The sequence below is a fragment of the Rhamphochromis longiceps genome, linkage group LG7 (genome assembly GCF_057381845.1).
Source record: "Rhamphochromis longiceps isolate RC_006_pf linkage group LG7, R_longiceps_female_GT1.1, whole genome shotgun sequence".
In the NCBI taxonomy this organism is placed as follows: domain Eukaryota; kingdom Metazoa; phylum Chordata; class Actinopteri; order Cichliformes; family Cichlidae; genus Rhamphochromis; species Rhamphochromis longiceps.
Genome location: NC_140563.1, coordinates 9505928 through 9522958, shown reverse-complemented (window position 1 = coordinate 9522958; position 17031 = coordinate 9505928). Strand labels below are relative to the sequence as shown.

The 17031-nt window shown below is 38.6% G+C and overlaps 1 protein-coding gene across 7 annotated transcripts in view; it reads right to left on the bottom strand.

Moving 5' to 3' along the window:
• The window catches only part of shank3a (SH3 and multiple ankyrin repeat domains 3a), a 251622-nt gene that overhangs the window by 89501 nt on the left and 145090 nt on the right, over positions 1–17031 (bottom strand). For all 7 annotated transcript variants that reach the window (XR_014912524.1, XR_014912525.1, XM_085412006.1 and 4 more), the window contains 4 exons: positions 15028–15136; positions 14354–14505; positions 12208–12375; positions 4891–5007 (listed from right to left, as the gene is read on the bottom strand). Coding sequence is in view for 5 of the 7 variants with exons in the window: in XM_085412006.1 (XP_085268132.1) it covers positions 4891–5007; positions 12208–12375; positions 14354–14505; positions 15028–15136 (546 nt within the window). In the remaining 2 variants the exon portion in view is untranslated. The remainder of the gene's footprint in view (positions 1–4890; positions 5008–12207; positions 12376–14353; positions 14506–15027; positions 15137–17031) is intronic.

Here is a 17031-nt window from a genome sequence, read left to right as displayed (position 1 = left end):
ACAGTACTTTGTCCCTTCTAAATCATTAAACCCATGACCTCCTAAGCATGTGAGCCCTGCCTTCATTCACTGCTTCTGCCAAGCTGAAAGCCCACTAAGTAACTTAAATAGCCAGTCAGACCCAAAGAATAGGGCCTTCGGGGCAGTGCTCAAGTACATTTTATTGATGATTACTGAATCTTTTTATTCAGCAAACTCCATCTTCATCTTTCTGTCCATCCATCTGTATGGATCTATTGACATTAGAACAACTGGTTTCCCAGTTGATTGTAGCAGTGCATTTCTTACTTTTATTGCACATAAGCATTCATGTAGGCCTGCTTTTGGCCTTCTGAACCCCCCTTCGACACAATTTTCCTGGGATTGATCAGCTCAACGTCGTATTCGTCTCGAGTGGCAGGATAACAGCAGTCCTCATCACAAGAGCTTGGACAAGATCCATTACAAAACTAAAGACTTTAAAGTTGCAGAAAAAGAAAGTTGCACAAGTAACTGTAAATTAAACTATTTACCCAGTCTGTCTGTGGCTGCAAAAAAAGCAGGCACACATGAGTTTCAATCAGTTCAGAGGATTTTATACTGGCAATATTTTCCTGAAAATATAGCTAACTACTGTTTGCTAGTGGTGTAATTCTTCAAAACCACTGTTAAGTTTATACCTTGATTTTTTTTTTTTGAAGTGATGAAAAAAATAAAGAAGAAAAAAAAGTCCACTCTCATAGTTAAGGTGCAAAGTAGGAATGATGTTGGAATACATTTGTGGTCACAGATTGAGAATTACTGTATCCCATAATCATTCCTGCATATTTAGTGCGGCCATGCAAAATACCACCTTCATACAATTAAAATCTTCAAGTCACCGGCCCTTAAATTACACAAGCTTAGGTCAAGATATTGCTTTTTTATTTAGACCTTTTAAAGAACAGTGACCAGCTACGTGACATTTTCACTGCTGAAAGAAGAAAAACGCTGGAAAAATAAGACAAACGATAGATATAAAAACGGGTGCATTAAATCTAGTGATAGCTGGAATAGGCTTCAAGCCCCCTACTCCACGCAACCCTGAAATGGTTAAGTAGGAGAAAATGGATGGATGATACCTCTAATTCAGAGCAAAGGTAAAGATCTAAGCCTCAAACCAAGTCTTCATACTATTTTTTTTTCATACTAAATTTTAATGATTGATGTTTTGGGAATTTCCTGGTCTAAAAAGAGAGACCGTGACAATGTAATTGTGTAAACAGGTCCATGTTCCCACTACATGAGTAATACATTACACACACTCTTCTGAGCAGTGAACATGAAGTGCCTTAAATCACACGAATGTGTTACAAACAATAAGTATTAAGTATTTATACTGTGTTCAACACACACACACACACACACACACACACACACACACACACACACACACACACACACACACACACACACACACACACACAGATAATGTGATGTTGATCATCATGACTGAAATTAGCTGTGCAGCACTAAGTTAAACCACAACATTCCAACACACACAAACACACACGTTTCAGTTCATTTGGGAGAGAGAAAGCGAGAGGAGAAAGCACTTATTTAATGTTAATCAAATCTCTGCTTCCCAGCAAAGCTGTACAAAAGCATCTTCTCTTTGAGAAGCCTTAACCTAGCCTAGTGTATCACATTTAATACATGCAGTTCTTTGACACTTCTACATCATCAGTGTGATTTTTACCCCCTGAAAAAACAAAATAAATTGCACAGTCAGATGTAGCGAATACAATACAATTCAAAAGTCATTCACGGAAATTCCAATTTCATTAATTTTATTTAAAACAAATTTGTCAGATGGTTCAATAAACTCTCCATTTTCAAAAATTAGAATTTTCAAGGTTCAGGCTTCATGGGGTTAAACCAAAAAGCACCTGGCTGCTCTACATCTACATGGTTTGCTCAGGAGAATTCTGGTTTATACTGCCCTCATCTCCCACTACCCTAATCTACTTCTTGTTCATTCATATTACGAAATACTGCACGTTAACATCAAGCATTTATCCTCATTATTATTAATATTATTATTATTGTTATTAAAATATTGTTTTATTTGAAGCTACTATATCTAGATTTGAAGCTACATGCAGATTTTCTTGTAGATTACACGGATGTCAAACTCACTAAGACTCACAGCCATCTGGCACTATGAAAGCTGGTAGGCACGTATTCACAGATTTATACTTGGATTTGTGCAGTTTTGTTTTGTTTTTTTCTGTTTGGTTTCACCAGAACAAAATACAAACTAATTCTATAAACAAGTATTTACTATCGTACTATAGCCTGATAAAAGTTTTCAATTATCTGAAAATGTTGGAAACAGTGAAATTAGACTGGGTGATATTTATTAACACGGGAATGGAAACTGTAGCTTATTTAAAACTGGTACACAATTCTCCTGCCATAAATATTTAATGCGTGCAAACCCGAAGTGGGAAATAGTGCCCTACATGCACCATTTACTGTTTGAGTAAGATTTGCCAAATAAGTATATAATGCCTAGTCTGTCAGACAAAGTTTTATTCTAAAAATTAAACAATCTATGAATACGTACTCACCGGACACATTATAACTGCTCAGCCAATCAAATTTCAGCAGTACATTGCACTTAGTCATTTAGACATAGTCAAGATGACCAGCTGAAGTTTAAATTGAGCATCAGTGCAGTGCAAAAATCTCTTGTTAATGCTGGTCAGAGGAGAATGATTCCTCTGAGTTGGTCAGAAGGCGACTCAAAATCCACTTGTTATAACACGAAAAACCTTGAAAACCTTTTCCTTGAAAAACAGGAAATGGAGCCAACAGAAGATTGGAAAATAAACATCACCAAATAAGCACTGTTTAAATACATCAGTCTGCCTGAACCATGTCCATCCCTATGCATGTATGACCACACCTATCTTCTAAAGGCTGCTTCCAGCAAGGTAACGAACCGTCTCACAAAGCTCAGATAATATCCGACTGGTTTCTTGAACGTGACAATGTGTTCACTGTATTCAAAAAGCCTGAAAAGGGAGATTCACACGACGGATATGCAGTAAATTTGCAGCAACTGTGTGATGCTATCATGGCAGTAGTAATCACTGAGAAAATGTTTCTAGCACCTTATTGAATCTACACCACAAAGAATTAAAACTGCTGTGAAGGCAAAAGTCCAACCCAATGCCAGCAAGGTATACCAAAAGAAGTGAATGGCATGTTTATATGCGCTGCACTGACATCTTCAGTATGAGAAACGTGGGCTTAGCGTTAAGAGCAATAGACGGGGCATGGAAGCTGTATGGCAATTATAAGCAGGCTCAAATGCATCTTTGTTTAGAAACACGATCTGCAAAGCATCAAGAATTAAATTACATTCTATCCCTGCCTGGTGCATACTTTAATGCAAACTGTATTAGTAACCCACAACTGATAAAATATCTCTAATTGTTGCTCACTTCAGTGGCACAACCACACTTAGACCAATTCTCTTCAGTTGGCCTTTTTAGCCTGGCATCAAAATTCATACAATGGAGAAAATTGCCAGGTGGATTATTCCTGTGGTTTCGACGTTATGAATCCGTCGACGTTATGAAACACACACAAACACTCGATGCAGCGTGGTGGCTGTTCTGTAACTTTACAGACACTGTAAGTAACATCCCTGGAGTCTCTGAGCTTAATATATGTCCTTGACCAAGAAAGTTGAGTGGCACAGCGTTCAGTGCTGTAGCACAATCATTGCTACTACTATTCGTGGAAAACAGGCATAGACAAATACTTACACTGAAAGAATATATCGTCAGAGTATTCAAATCCTTCACCTTTTGCATGCTTTATGGTATTCAGCTAGTAGGGTACAGTATAGAAAAGGAGACCCTGTTTTTGTAAAGGTACCACAGTTCACACACTGGTAAATAAGGCACTGATCAGAGCAAGGATATATCTTATCCTTTGATTCTTCCACAAAGCCCTCAATAAATCGGAAAAAAGATTAAGCCTGGATCCTGCAGCATATTCCTAGACAAACTGAGTAGCTTAGAGGAAGGGTCACAGTCAAGGAGTCAACCAAAAACCCAGTAGTTGCCCTAAATGAGGTTTAGAAGTCCTCTACAGAGACTGGGGCAGTTGAAAGGATAACAGAACTCTATCAATTAGTAAAAGATCAAGACAACAATGAAATGGCTTCAGGACAAGTTTCTGACTGTGACTGGTGCAGCCAAAGGGCAAATGGAGCTTGAGAGGATCTGTCAGGAAGATTAAAATAAACTGACCAAATCCAGGTGTGTAAAGCCTGTAGAGGCTTAACCAAGAAGACTCAATAATGCACTGGCTCCCAAGTGTCTGAAAAGATCTGAAATCCTTTGTAAATAAATTTTCTTTTGTTTTATGCATATATTTGTTTACTTCATCCTTATGGGTTATTGAGTATTTACCGATATGAAAAACATTACAATGAAGTCCAATAAAGGATTGTGCACATGCAGGATTTCTCAGACCTACTTCACAGACAACAGATGTACAGTGCAAGATTTTTGAGTTATTCCTAATAGAATATTTATGTATAATTTTAGTTTTTGTAGACAACAAAAATCACTAGTCTAAAGCGTATTAAGAAAGCCAACACACTCAGCTGAGAAGCTAGCTCTGGTGCCTGTCGTATAATGTAAATGCATCAAAGAGCCATTAACCACCATGTCCTTGATTTTTCACCCTGCTACTGAATGTGACATTTCTCTGCTGTACTGGCACTAAACATCTACACTGGATGTAAACTGTGTAACGCACAGGGCTACAACACAAATGCAATTCCCTTCATTCTCCAAGCAAATAGTCCATAAATGTTATTTATGTTTTTCCTGAAACAAGTGTTTGTACCTGGTTGTAGAGCGCACACACATGCAGAGCCGTGTTTCCAGATGCATTTTGAGCACTCATGTCGGCTCCATAGAATAGCAGGTGTTCCAAATGCTGCACATGGCCATAGCGACATGCCTGAAAGGACAGAGATAAAACATTTACACTAACAGAGTCAAAAAGAAGTAAACACGGTCTCTGGGAAAATAATGCAAATTAATGGGATAACAGTGATATATGTAGGGAAATGAAATGTTTTAAAGAATGACAAAGTCCAGAAATGAACCACAGATGCAATCTGCATTTGCAACTTAAATAAGTAAATTAGTCAATTTTCGGGTCTTAAGGTTCATCAAGAGCCAAAGGGCAATAATCGCTGTATTAAAATTGTCCAAAATAACAGGCAAATGTAGCAATTTCGCCAACAAGGTAACAGAGACTTGTTGCTTGTTAAATGCCCCATCACCCCTGCAAGGAACTGTTATAAGCCAAGAAAAATCTCTCTTTAAAATGGCCAAATTAATATAATGTAACCTTAATCTTTCCTTCATCACAATATACAACTGTATACTGGAATAGTTTGAATTTATCATAATCATAATACAAAGAGAAGCCAAGATATCTTTCTATGTCTTTATACAGATTATCTAAATGGTTGAAAGCTAATCTTCAGACCATGCTTTTCCTTGAGCTAATTCCTTTCTAAAAAATATTCTCACCTATGCTAACAGTTTCTAAACAGAAGAGGAAATCTTATTTGCATCACCTAAGGCTAAATGAAATCTGTGAAGCTCTGCTGGCAAGAGTTATGCCTTTTCCTACTTTTTCTGCTTCTTGTTTCACATAACTCTGAGCAATAAACTTTTCATCTAATCTCTATCTTTTCCTTCTTCTTTTTTGTCTCCAAATCTGTGGTTTGTGCGCCTTACTGACAAAGAGGTACACGATTCTCCCCAGCAATTGTTCTCTCACTTCTGTATTCTGTCTCGCTAACAGTGTGTGACAGCAGTGCGAATGTGCACAAATGATTCTGGGATTGTTGTTGGTTATCAGCCCTTTTGCAGTGTATCCTATTGTACACAATACATGCCCAAGGAATGCTAATTAGGGGTGGGTTTTTATAATCGATTCATCGATTAAAATCGATTCTGGCTTGGATAACGTAAAATCGATTCATTAAAATCCTGAATCGATTTTTTAATATAAATTTATTTTGTCCGAAATGCCAGAATCTCTGGTGACATCTCACAAAATTTCAAGAACCACCAAACAGTAAATGAGAGCAGGTACAGGGATTCTGCACATAGACTTAAACACACAGCGCGACCCGCGGATCAGAATCAGTTAGATGTCGCCTTTCTCACAGTCGGGGCTGAAAGCCGACAGCTCGCTGATCCAGGTCCGCGCTTTGTGTGCACGCCCTTTATGCGCTGATTCTAAAGCTGTTAGTTTGATCTCTCTCCAAACAATATTGACCGAACCAGCAGCAAAAGAAGATCCAAACGCTTCACATAAACATCGTCATGAATTCACTCTTTTACTGTTTTGCTTCCATTGCGATGCGCAGCTCTCTCTCTCTCCCTCCCCCCCCCCACCCTCTCTCTCTCGAACAGTTTCGCTTTCTTCATTATTCGCTTGCTTGTTACGCACAAGTCTACCGCTGTTTACAGCGCTGTCGGCCGCTGTTTTTTTCCCTTTTACATTCTTCCGAAAAGAAAACCTCATTTCTGCTGTTCAATACTGAACAAATTTAAACTTTTTAATATTATTCAAAATGCAAAATGCTTAGCCGTGTGTCTAATAAAACCGCTGTAACGTCAGAGGTAATGTTCATTAATTAATGGTTTTCTTTCGTTTTTGATGTACTGCAGAATATTTTTATAAAATCCAGGCCAGGAAAATCACCTTCATGTTTTTCTGTGTTTTATCTTCAGCTACTTTGACACAAAGGCATCTGCTGTGATGCTCACACCTTGGATAAAGTCTTGCGAGTGTCAGCTTCCTTTTTATAGATACAAAAATATGTAAATGTTCTGATCTGAATTATACTTCTGACTGTCAAAATTTCCCAGATTTAAATCGAATCGAATCGAATTAAATCGAATCGTGGATCGAATCGATTTGGGACCTTGTGAATCGGAATTGAATCGATTCTAGAAATCAGTGACGATACCCAGCCCTAATGCTAATGCTCGGAAGGGCACAGAGAGGGGGAGAGATGTGGAAGGAGAGTTAAAATGAAAGGATTGGAGTAAAAGTGTGATGGACTGAAGAATTCTTAGATTTACTTTATTTTTGGGTAATAGTGAAAACATACATAAGAACAAATAACTGTAAAAGCATCTTTGCTCTCTTATTCTAAACCCCCTCTATATTTTCAGCAAAGAGACTTCCTGGGTGATTTCACTAAACTCTTTTATGCAATCTTGTCATGAATTGCTTTTTAACACCACTTCCTTAAAAAGTAAGAAGGTGTGTGTTGGTGAGATGTGGTTATTAGCATAATCTGCACTAAAGTTGCTTTGTGGATGTCTTTCTTGGGCTGTGTGGCCAGGCCCCGGAAGGCCATACACAAAACCACAGATGCAGTAAAACAGTAAAAAGTTTATTCTAAATTCATTCAAGTGTCCTTGGGTAAAATACAGAACTCCAAGTTTCTCTGCTGTAATTGGTGTGTCAGTGTTTGTGTGAACGGTTGAAAGAAAAGTGCATGATAAAGAGCTTTGTACAAGCAGTATGCTTGAGAAGTAAGTAAGTGTAGACTGTTTTGACATTTCACTACAGAAATGTAGAGGCTGAGTGAATGCCATAAAATCTCTTAAACAGCATCTAGATATCCCTTCGCGTATGAGGCCTTTTCGTCTTTCCAGTACAGCGAGCTTCCTTTGAGCTGACATGTTCAATAAAACCCTCACAAACACAAAGGCTGGTTTAGTTCACAAATAACTTTTACATTTCGTTTAAGACTTTTATTAATTTTGTTTATTTTCCTTGGAAACAAAGTTCACTTTAACTAATCTCTGCAATCAAAAACAAATTGAGAATGTTTGATCTTGCTCATAATAACTTCCAAGTAAGAATAATTGCAATACCTTGAGATCAAACACACTTAAGCAGTGTTGTCTAAGTAACTATGGAGAAAAAGAAAAACAGACAGATGAAGGTGAAATTCATGTCAACATGTAATAAAAAAGGTTTGTGTGGGAGACAGGCATACAGATACTGACATGATCCACGCAGCCCCTCTTTAATGATCCGCGTTCCTCTTGGTCCTAACTTCAAATTTCTTATTATATTCACGGGAGGAATACACAACCCCCCCCCTCCTCCTAATATAAAGCCATAAACATTTGTAAAGACAAAGAAGGTTCCCATTCAAATACACTAAGCTTGATTCTGTTACTATGTTGCCACTCAACATTTGAAATGCAAGAACTTTCAGACATAAAAATCCTGACACAAATAAAAACACTATATAGGGACTATGCATTATCTTTATAGGGTATGACAAACCTGTATGTGTGTGTGTGTGTGTCTAACATTATATTTCTACTAATAGTAAGCAGGTAGTAAATACAGTAAAAAAAATACTGTCGAAATACTAAAAGTATCCATAAATGACTCAATGTGTATTTACAGCCACTTTAGGTTGGTAATAACTCAGACACAACTGCATATTTTCTAGGACAGTAGGCAACAAGTGGTTAAAAGCACTTCGATTTGCCCGTTAATTTAAGCAACCTTACTTATTTTTCACGGGCTTTCTTGGCCAAAGCCCAAGTTTAATAATGTGCTTTCTATAAACTAGGCTATTACTTTCCAGGTCTTCTTATACAGTTATTGTTCATGGCTATACTCTTTTATAAAAGGTCTACAATCAGACTCAGTAAGTCTTTCCACCTGTGTACTCTTTACACGTGCTTTGGAAGAGGTATATTCATCATTAAAACAAGTAGAAAAACAAAATCAGCACCATGGACAGTTTCAGGAGGGAGGGAAGCAGGTGCAAAATATGACATGAACTTCTCCATAAAGCGAGCAAGATATGTGTGTACATAAGTATATGTGCATAATACTTCAATATAACTGCGGTAATGACTGTCCCAAACAATTGGAAGCACAAATTTCACAGGTCCTGAGCCTCAGTTATGTATAAACAGTAGCTCAGTTTGTTTTTTGTTATTTTCGGAGGCAATCTGTGCTCAGAGATTTCTGTTGACACTCCTGCAGATTATTTGCGCACCGGGAGACACACTTCATAAAACTCAGATTGATCTCCCCTCTCACCAGCTTTCCCAGTGTGCCCTACTACAGTTATTTGTTGACTCACATTCGCACCCACTTCACACATATGTTGGTGAGTTGTCCAGAGGTGACATAAGAGCCTGGACCTGTCTAGCATTATGTGGACAATTTACGCTGCCTATACAACAGTGGTGTAAGTAATTTGTCTTAAAAGATTAGCCAAAACCTCTAACGCACAGGTCTCATGCCTTTTTGATAGTATATACTAGTGCTGTCAAGATTAACGTGTTAACGTAAACTAATCCGCCATTACGGTCAACGCGATTACAATGTCCAAGTAGAGTTAGCCTCGCACGTGCGCAAATGGGCAGTAGATCTGGTAGTGACGGGCAGCTGAAACAATCAACTCAATATGGAAGATGATAAATGCACATTTGCCCTATCGACGGGAAATTTGAGTATTAAAAAAATAACAAGACAGAACAGTCGACCGACATAAAGTATTATGCACATTGTGCAAGAAGGAATTTTCTTTTCACCAAAGCACTTCCAGCTTAAAATATCACATTGACGCGAAGCACACATTAATCGGGAATGCTGCTCGGACTTTGGCTAAAGTGTCAGCCAGCTTGCCACAAACCACTCACGGAGCATCGGGGACTCAGTAAGTCTATCTCTGACATATTGACTGACACAATTGCCAAGTGGATTGCAACAAACTACTGACCTATTAATTATTGTTGCGAATACGCGCTTTAAAAAGCTTTGGTTTCAAGGACTTGAAGCGCCTCCCCAAGAGTGACAGAGAGAGAGAGTGGATACATTTTGTTAACATGAATGTTCGAGATGTTCAATAAACATGTTAAGTGCGTATATTTTCCCTTTTTTCTCGAGTCTGTTTGCTCATGCAAAATGAAATTAGATTAATATAGAATAAAAATGAAGGATATTTACTCAGAATCAGAGAGACTTTATTTATCCCCAAGGGGCAATTAAGATACAACAGAGCAGCATGATGCTAAAAATAAGGACATGGCATAAAGAGGCAATAAGAATGAGATTTAAAAAAAAAAAAAAAACAACTTAAAATATACAGTATATACACAGTTTTAAAATTACATTGACTGAATACGTGAGTAAATAACTGTAAGTGACTAAAGGTGAATAAAGTGTCGACAGAATAAAAATATTAATTGTGATTTAAATTGTGATTAATCAAAATTAATCCACTGTAACCCTGTGATGAATCTGATTAAACATTTTAATTGTTTGATAGCACTAGTATATGTTATATATTAGTGTATACTTACCTATCAGTATATAGGTTTTTTAAAAAGATGTATTTCACAGGAGAGAACCTGTGTTAAAAGATTCAAGAAATCTATTCAAATTCTCTTTGAATTTAAGGATACATTCTTTGTGTTTATTCTGCATTTACTTTATTGTATTGCATAAATGTCAGTTACAAGCTTAAATATAAAGTTGAAAAAATGTAATTGCAACCAGGCTATTGATCAAGTAATTGCGTTTAATCGCAATTAATTACAGAAAATTGTGAGATTAATTACATCATTTTTTTAATCTATTGATAGAGCTAGTATATCCCTAATACAATGCTTTTGTTAAACTGATTTTATATAAAGAGTCACAGGTTTTCAAAACTATAAAATAGTCTGTACACAGCCCTACAATGTTATCTGTGTGTATGTGTGTGCATGCAAGTGCGCATGTCTGAGCAGAACAGTTTAAGTCCAAAACCATTATAGTGAAGACACTTTCTGTCCTGAAGATTTCAAAGAGAGGTTTAAGGCTTAAGATTCAGCTATTTGGCTGTGGTTAATTTGGTTTAGGGTAAACATGTGGTTTGGGTTAGGGCAGTGGTTCCCAAACTCTTTTTGCTAGGCCCCCCTTTGTTTTACAAGAAAAATGTTCGTGCCCCCCCCCCCCACCACCACCACCACCACCACCACCACCACCCCACACGCACAAACACATCCTCCAACCACACACACCCATATTTTGCTCCACTGCGGTTTATTTCACACCTCAAACATTTAGTAAACAATTAAGCAAATACAAGTAAACTGCAATAAATGACAGGTAGTAATAAAATAAACTACTAACTCTTTTACGCTACGTCCGCACCTACACGGGTATTTTTGAAAACGCAGCTGTTTCATCCACACGTAAACGGCGTTTCGAATCACCGAAAACTGAGATTTTTTAAAACTCCCTTTTTGCGTTTACGTGTGGACGAGGAATACAGAGTTCGTCGCGCAACGTCAAAGGTATGTGCCTTTTTTCACGTCACGCTGTGCGCCACGTTATTGTTTACATGAGATGAATTGCAGAGAGACAAAATACTGTTACTGTTAATCTGACTATCTGCAGGTTTTACACGCTTACATACACACAGAGTTACTGTCCCTCCATTTAGAAAGGCAGAGGCGTCACGGTGTAATTATTTTACCTGTAGTTGTTTTTTTTCCTGTGTAATAATATTCAACATTGTTATCAATACATTTTTCAAAAAATGCCTCTCTGTGCAAAATGGGTTTAAACACATAAACAGCTGTAGGATACTGTTAGTCCGTGATTTGAACCAGGGGAACAAATCGTGGCAGGAACTGCCTGATATTATTTGTATCCCGCTGTAACTTTACTGTATAAAGAGCTAACATCTCCAAAATGTCAGGAGTAATTAGTCATTACAACAAGTGTTTGTGAACTAAAAATCAAGAATGTGGGATACTGTTTGTCCCTGATTTGAACAGCCCAGCACGTGCTCCCGACGAAGGGAAAACCAATTATGCAGGGGAGACCTACCTTGGCACTTGTACAGGTGAAACCAAAGGGAAGATATGCTTCACCATATTTTCTAGTCTTTGGCTTAGAATGAAGTTGGTTTGGAAACATATTCAGCTATGCTTCATCTCCTGCTTTGCGTTTCTGTAGGCGCCCCGTGCTAGCAGTGTCCAAGCGTTTTGTTCCCCCCACTTTTCCCTGCCATGGCCCTGCGCCCCCCCCTAGGGGGCGGGCCCCACACTTTGGGAAGGTCTGGGTTAGGGTAATGTGTGTATTACTGTGTATTACCTGGTGTATCTCCTGCCAGCCATTCTCATCCACACAGCCGACCTGTGCATGATCGTGCAGCAGCAGCTCACAGCAGTAGGGATCTCCTCCTACCATCGAACTGTGGTAGAGAGGAGTTAGCCCCCTGCTGTCTTTATAGTCAGGAGATGCACCCAAGTCCAACAGCGTCTAGTGGGAAAAGAGGCAAGTTTAAGGTTTTAAGTCACCAGTTTTGGTTGAATTTTCACAGTGAAATGGGAAGATAAAAGAGACCTTTGCATGGATGAATAACAATAACCAAAAATAATAAATAAGAATTAAAATACAAGTTAATGTTTACACTTTACTAGTTAAAGATACAAGATAAAAGCTTTTTTAAAGTTGTTTTCTATTGCTGTTATGACGCTAAGAATATCAGCATTAGGGCTGCCACAAACGATTATTTTGATAGTCGACTAGTCACCGATTATTTTTGCAATTAGTCGACTAATCAGATCATGCATCCATTGAACATAAAACATACAGCTTATTGCACCAGAATGCATCTGCTCTTATATGACTATCATTAGCTTACAGCTTTAAGTGTTTAAGATATGTGCTAACTAAAAATAAAGACAATATGATAGTTTATTAAATTTTAATGAAGTTTGCAGATTGCTTCGGTGGAGTTTAATAAACTCAGCCGTCTGCTCCTTGCTATCTAAAATATAACTGGACACCGGAGTATATTCTCGAGCATCTCACACTTCTGATAATCAGTTGTCTGCTTGACGTTTATTCAGCTGTGTAAAAACTATAACTTTAATCTCAGCCAAACCGATTTACTCAGGAACAAATAAAATACTGAAAAAAGCCAAACAATAAGATTTTTAAGTTATCTAAGTGATTTGTATATGTTTAACCTGAGTAGCGAAAGATAGCAGTGGGTGTGAAAACGAGTCCACTGGCTCTAGTGAGCCTGTAACCCCGGCTAGCTAAGAAGCTAGTGGGTAACAGACATCTCTGAAAACGTCTGAGCGCTTTTGAAAATATGTGGTGTCTTGATAAACTGAGCAGATATTTGAGGTTTACACAGCTACATTCTCATCTGAAAATATGTTAAACGTTTATTTTGTGACCCAGAAAGAATAATAAGAGTAACATTAAAACTAACTAGCTGCCGCCATTGTTGGAAACTGCGCTGGGCCGCGCTATGAACTCTGGGACACAGTTTCTTCTTCTTTGGCGTTTAACGGCAACTGGCATCCTTGTACATGCAGTGCTGCCATCTTCTGTTTCAGTCCGTTATTACACTCTTAAATCCTACTACTTATTCCTGCGGCTTTTGTGATCTTACAAAGCTTCAAACGATGCGTCGACTATTAAATCAGTCCTCGACGATTTTGATAATTGACGTAATTGTGACTAGTCGACTAATCGTGGCAGCCCTAATCAGCATCCTCCTTTCCTCCCACTTATTTTCCTTCCAATTCTTGAATTCTGTCACCCTAAAGGTCTCACTTAATTCCATCCATCCATCCATCCATTCATGCTGTCATAAGCTGATAGCATGAAGCTGTCATAGGCTGAGAGATCAGGCACACACTGGACAGGCTGCCAGTTCTTTATACTGTTTAACATTAAATTTATAATTCTTGTGTGTTCAAATGCTGAACCTTGCATGTTCAGGCACCTGTTTATGTTAAAGAGCTACTGTAGGCTTATAATAGAAAGCCAGTAGAAAGCTGACATCATCCAATCAAGGCTTGTTGAGAGGCTCAGGAAAAAGCTGGCAGTACTTTTTAGGCTGTAGCTACTGCAATTTGTAACTCTCTCCTATTGGATCTTTAGGATCATTCAATACCATAACTGTGGTATCAAAAGTGGAAATAACTCATTCCAGTTTCAACAGTTCAGTTTCAACAGGAAACATGACTCACACAACCCATTTCATTTGGGTTACAAGCCTCCTCAAACCAGACACATGCAAGGCCATTCAGTGATTCAGTGATTATGTCAGCATATTCAAAGTTCAATCTCACACATTTAGTAAGTGCCCTCTGTGCTCGATAGCTCAAGCACCTGCTGCCAGACATTACCTGCCCATACATTCTCCTTTTCTAGACGGGGAGTTTGCATGAATGTGGTTGAGCCGGCTGAACTGTATATACGTGTGAAATGTGCTCACTATAAGTGCTGTATGGTTTTTGCTGCGCACGGCCTTGTGCAGAGCAGTAATCCCATCTTTTGTTCTGAAGTCCAGATGTGCCCCTCCACTTTTCAGCACCTTGATGAGCTCTGCACAGCTCTCCAGCTGTGCTGCTAGCGTTAGAGGACATTCTGCAAGCACAAGGAAGCAAAGAACACTTTTGAAAACTCAGCTTATTTCCACTGACATTATTGTGCATTCTTCCCCCAAAACATCCACCACTTGAATCGCTGCATTTTTTTTGGGACAAAATTGTCTGTGGCTTTACATTTTCAATGACTCTGCAGTTGGATCACTGCCTTTTTCAGTCGAGATTGTCACCCTCCTGTCTGCTGGCTGCTTCCAGTTGGTGTTAAATCAGCCTATTCTCATGTTTCCCTCACTTCGCAGCTCATCTGCTACACTACAGGTCACCCAGCATTGAAATCTCCTTTATGACTGGACAAACATTTGCATATACACGAGGAGATTAGCAAAGAGAGTAATCCAGCTTTACCCGCTATGCAGAAGGCTTATTTCAGAAAATCCATATATGGTCATTTGTGATGAAGACAGAAGGAGAGAAATGACAAATCAAGGATGGAGAAAAACAATCATCAACAATAAGTAAACTCAAGTATGGCAGGGATGGAAATCTTAGCAGACTTGCTCACCTCCTGTGTCTGGATCATGGAAGTTAGGGTCCAGGCCTTTTTCCAGGAACCTTGAGACCTTTTCAATGTTCCTCTGCTGCACATACTCCATGAATTTCTTCAGGTTTGCCTAATGGAGGGAGACAAGGGAACGGGGAGTAGGGGAAGAGGAGGAAGAAACAGCTGTGATTGGATGATGTCAGACTCCTGTGGATGGGGATGTTTAATAATGCAGTCCAGAGATGAAAGCTGAAGTCATTGCTTACTCTCCTTCTGTGTTTGAAGGTTTTATTTCTGTTCAGTCATGGCAAGCTAATGGAACATGTTCAGAAGATACGGTATATAAGCTATTATAGGACAGACCAAAAAAAGAAATGGACAGAGCTGCAAAACAGCACTGATAGGGAGAGTTTTCCTTTGGAGATTAGCGGCAAGAAAATGAGATCCTGAGGCTAACGTCATATTTTGAGTTCAGATGTAATGGTTATAACACACACATACTAGGGCTGGGCGATATGACCCAAATTTCATATCTCGATATTTTTTACCTAGATGGCGATATAAGATATATATCTCGATATTTTTTTTTTTTAAGCCATAAAGTAAGAACAAAAAGAGAGTTCTTAGTCAAAGCTGTGTCCCAGATGTCACACAGGCACTTTTATTAACATAGAGCATAGATGTACATAAAATTTACTCAAAAATAAATTATGAGCATTTATTAAATAATAATGCTCCATAAATAAAAGAAAACAATGTTGTTTTTGTGCATAACAAAAAGCTCACAATTGTGCAGTCAAAATGTAAACTAAAAGACGCTGAGCACAATAACAAAGACAGATTTCACAGCTGCTCTGTTCCCAACTTCTACTCTGTGACTGACAGCATTGAGTTTGAAATCCTCTTCGTAACCACGTCTCTTAACAGGTGCCATTTATGGTCCTTATACACAGTAGGGTAATATTACGTTGAAGCACAGTACGTATCACTCCGCGAGGCTCCTCGGTAGCCGTAATGCTCTGACAGTCCATCAAGCGGTGCAGCTCCGTAGCTTACCAAAGTCGTACTAAAACATTTTTTGACAGATTGCTGAGCGCTGTGTACCACATAAAATCGGTTCGCAGCCATCAAGCACAACCAGAATTCATACATAAGGCGCGCTGTCAACTTTTGAGAAAATGAAAGGATTTTAGGCTGTGCAGCGCCTCTGGGCTGCATGGCGTTAGCGTGGTTAGCTCGTTAGCGTGGTTAGCTAGCTAACACGTTGACGGCGTCCAGCCCCACGCACGGGTCGATGCGCAGTAGCTCATTAACGGAGATTTGCCGTGTCCGTCTTGTCGCTTCCTGCAGGTGAAGCGATGGGGGAGGAGGGGGAGTTGTATTCCGTGAAGGAGGGGCGAGGCCGAGTAACGTTGCGTAAAGACAAAAGTGGACGAAAGAGAGGCAAACTTGCGGCTCCACAAGTATAGCTTTAACGTAACATAGACTATATCGATATAAAAGATATTGTCACATCTTATATCTCGTATAAAAATATATCGATATTTTTTTAAAACTCGATATATCGCCCAGCTCTAACACACACACACACACACACACAACAATGGCTCTACAATTAATGTTTAAAACCACTTTCATAAAACAAGCACACAGTCAGAAGCACAAGCTCACATGTAAATCATATCCACTCTAAAATACACAGACACACACAACACTTAATTTCCTTTGTGACTTATGATTAAAAATATTCATCACCTTTACCAATACGAGTGCAAGCCTGTAGAGTATAAAGCGAGAAATGAAGCTGTGAGCAAGGCACCAGTGCTAACACTTCATAATAGATTAAAATAGTCTGACGAATCAGGGCAACAATAAATCTAAAATGCAAAAGTGAAGCCTAGAATTGTACCAATAAGAATGTACTGTAGTTACAGAAGACAAAAGGAATTATTGAGAGAAATTGACCAAACAAAATTTTAATACTGAACACATAAACTGTCAATAAAAAACATGGATGATTGCCTA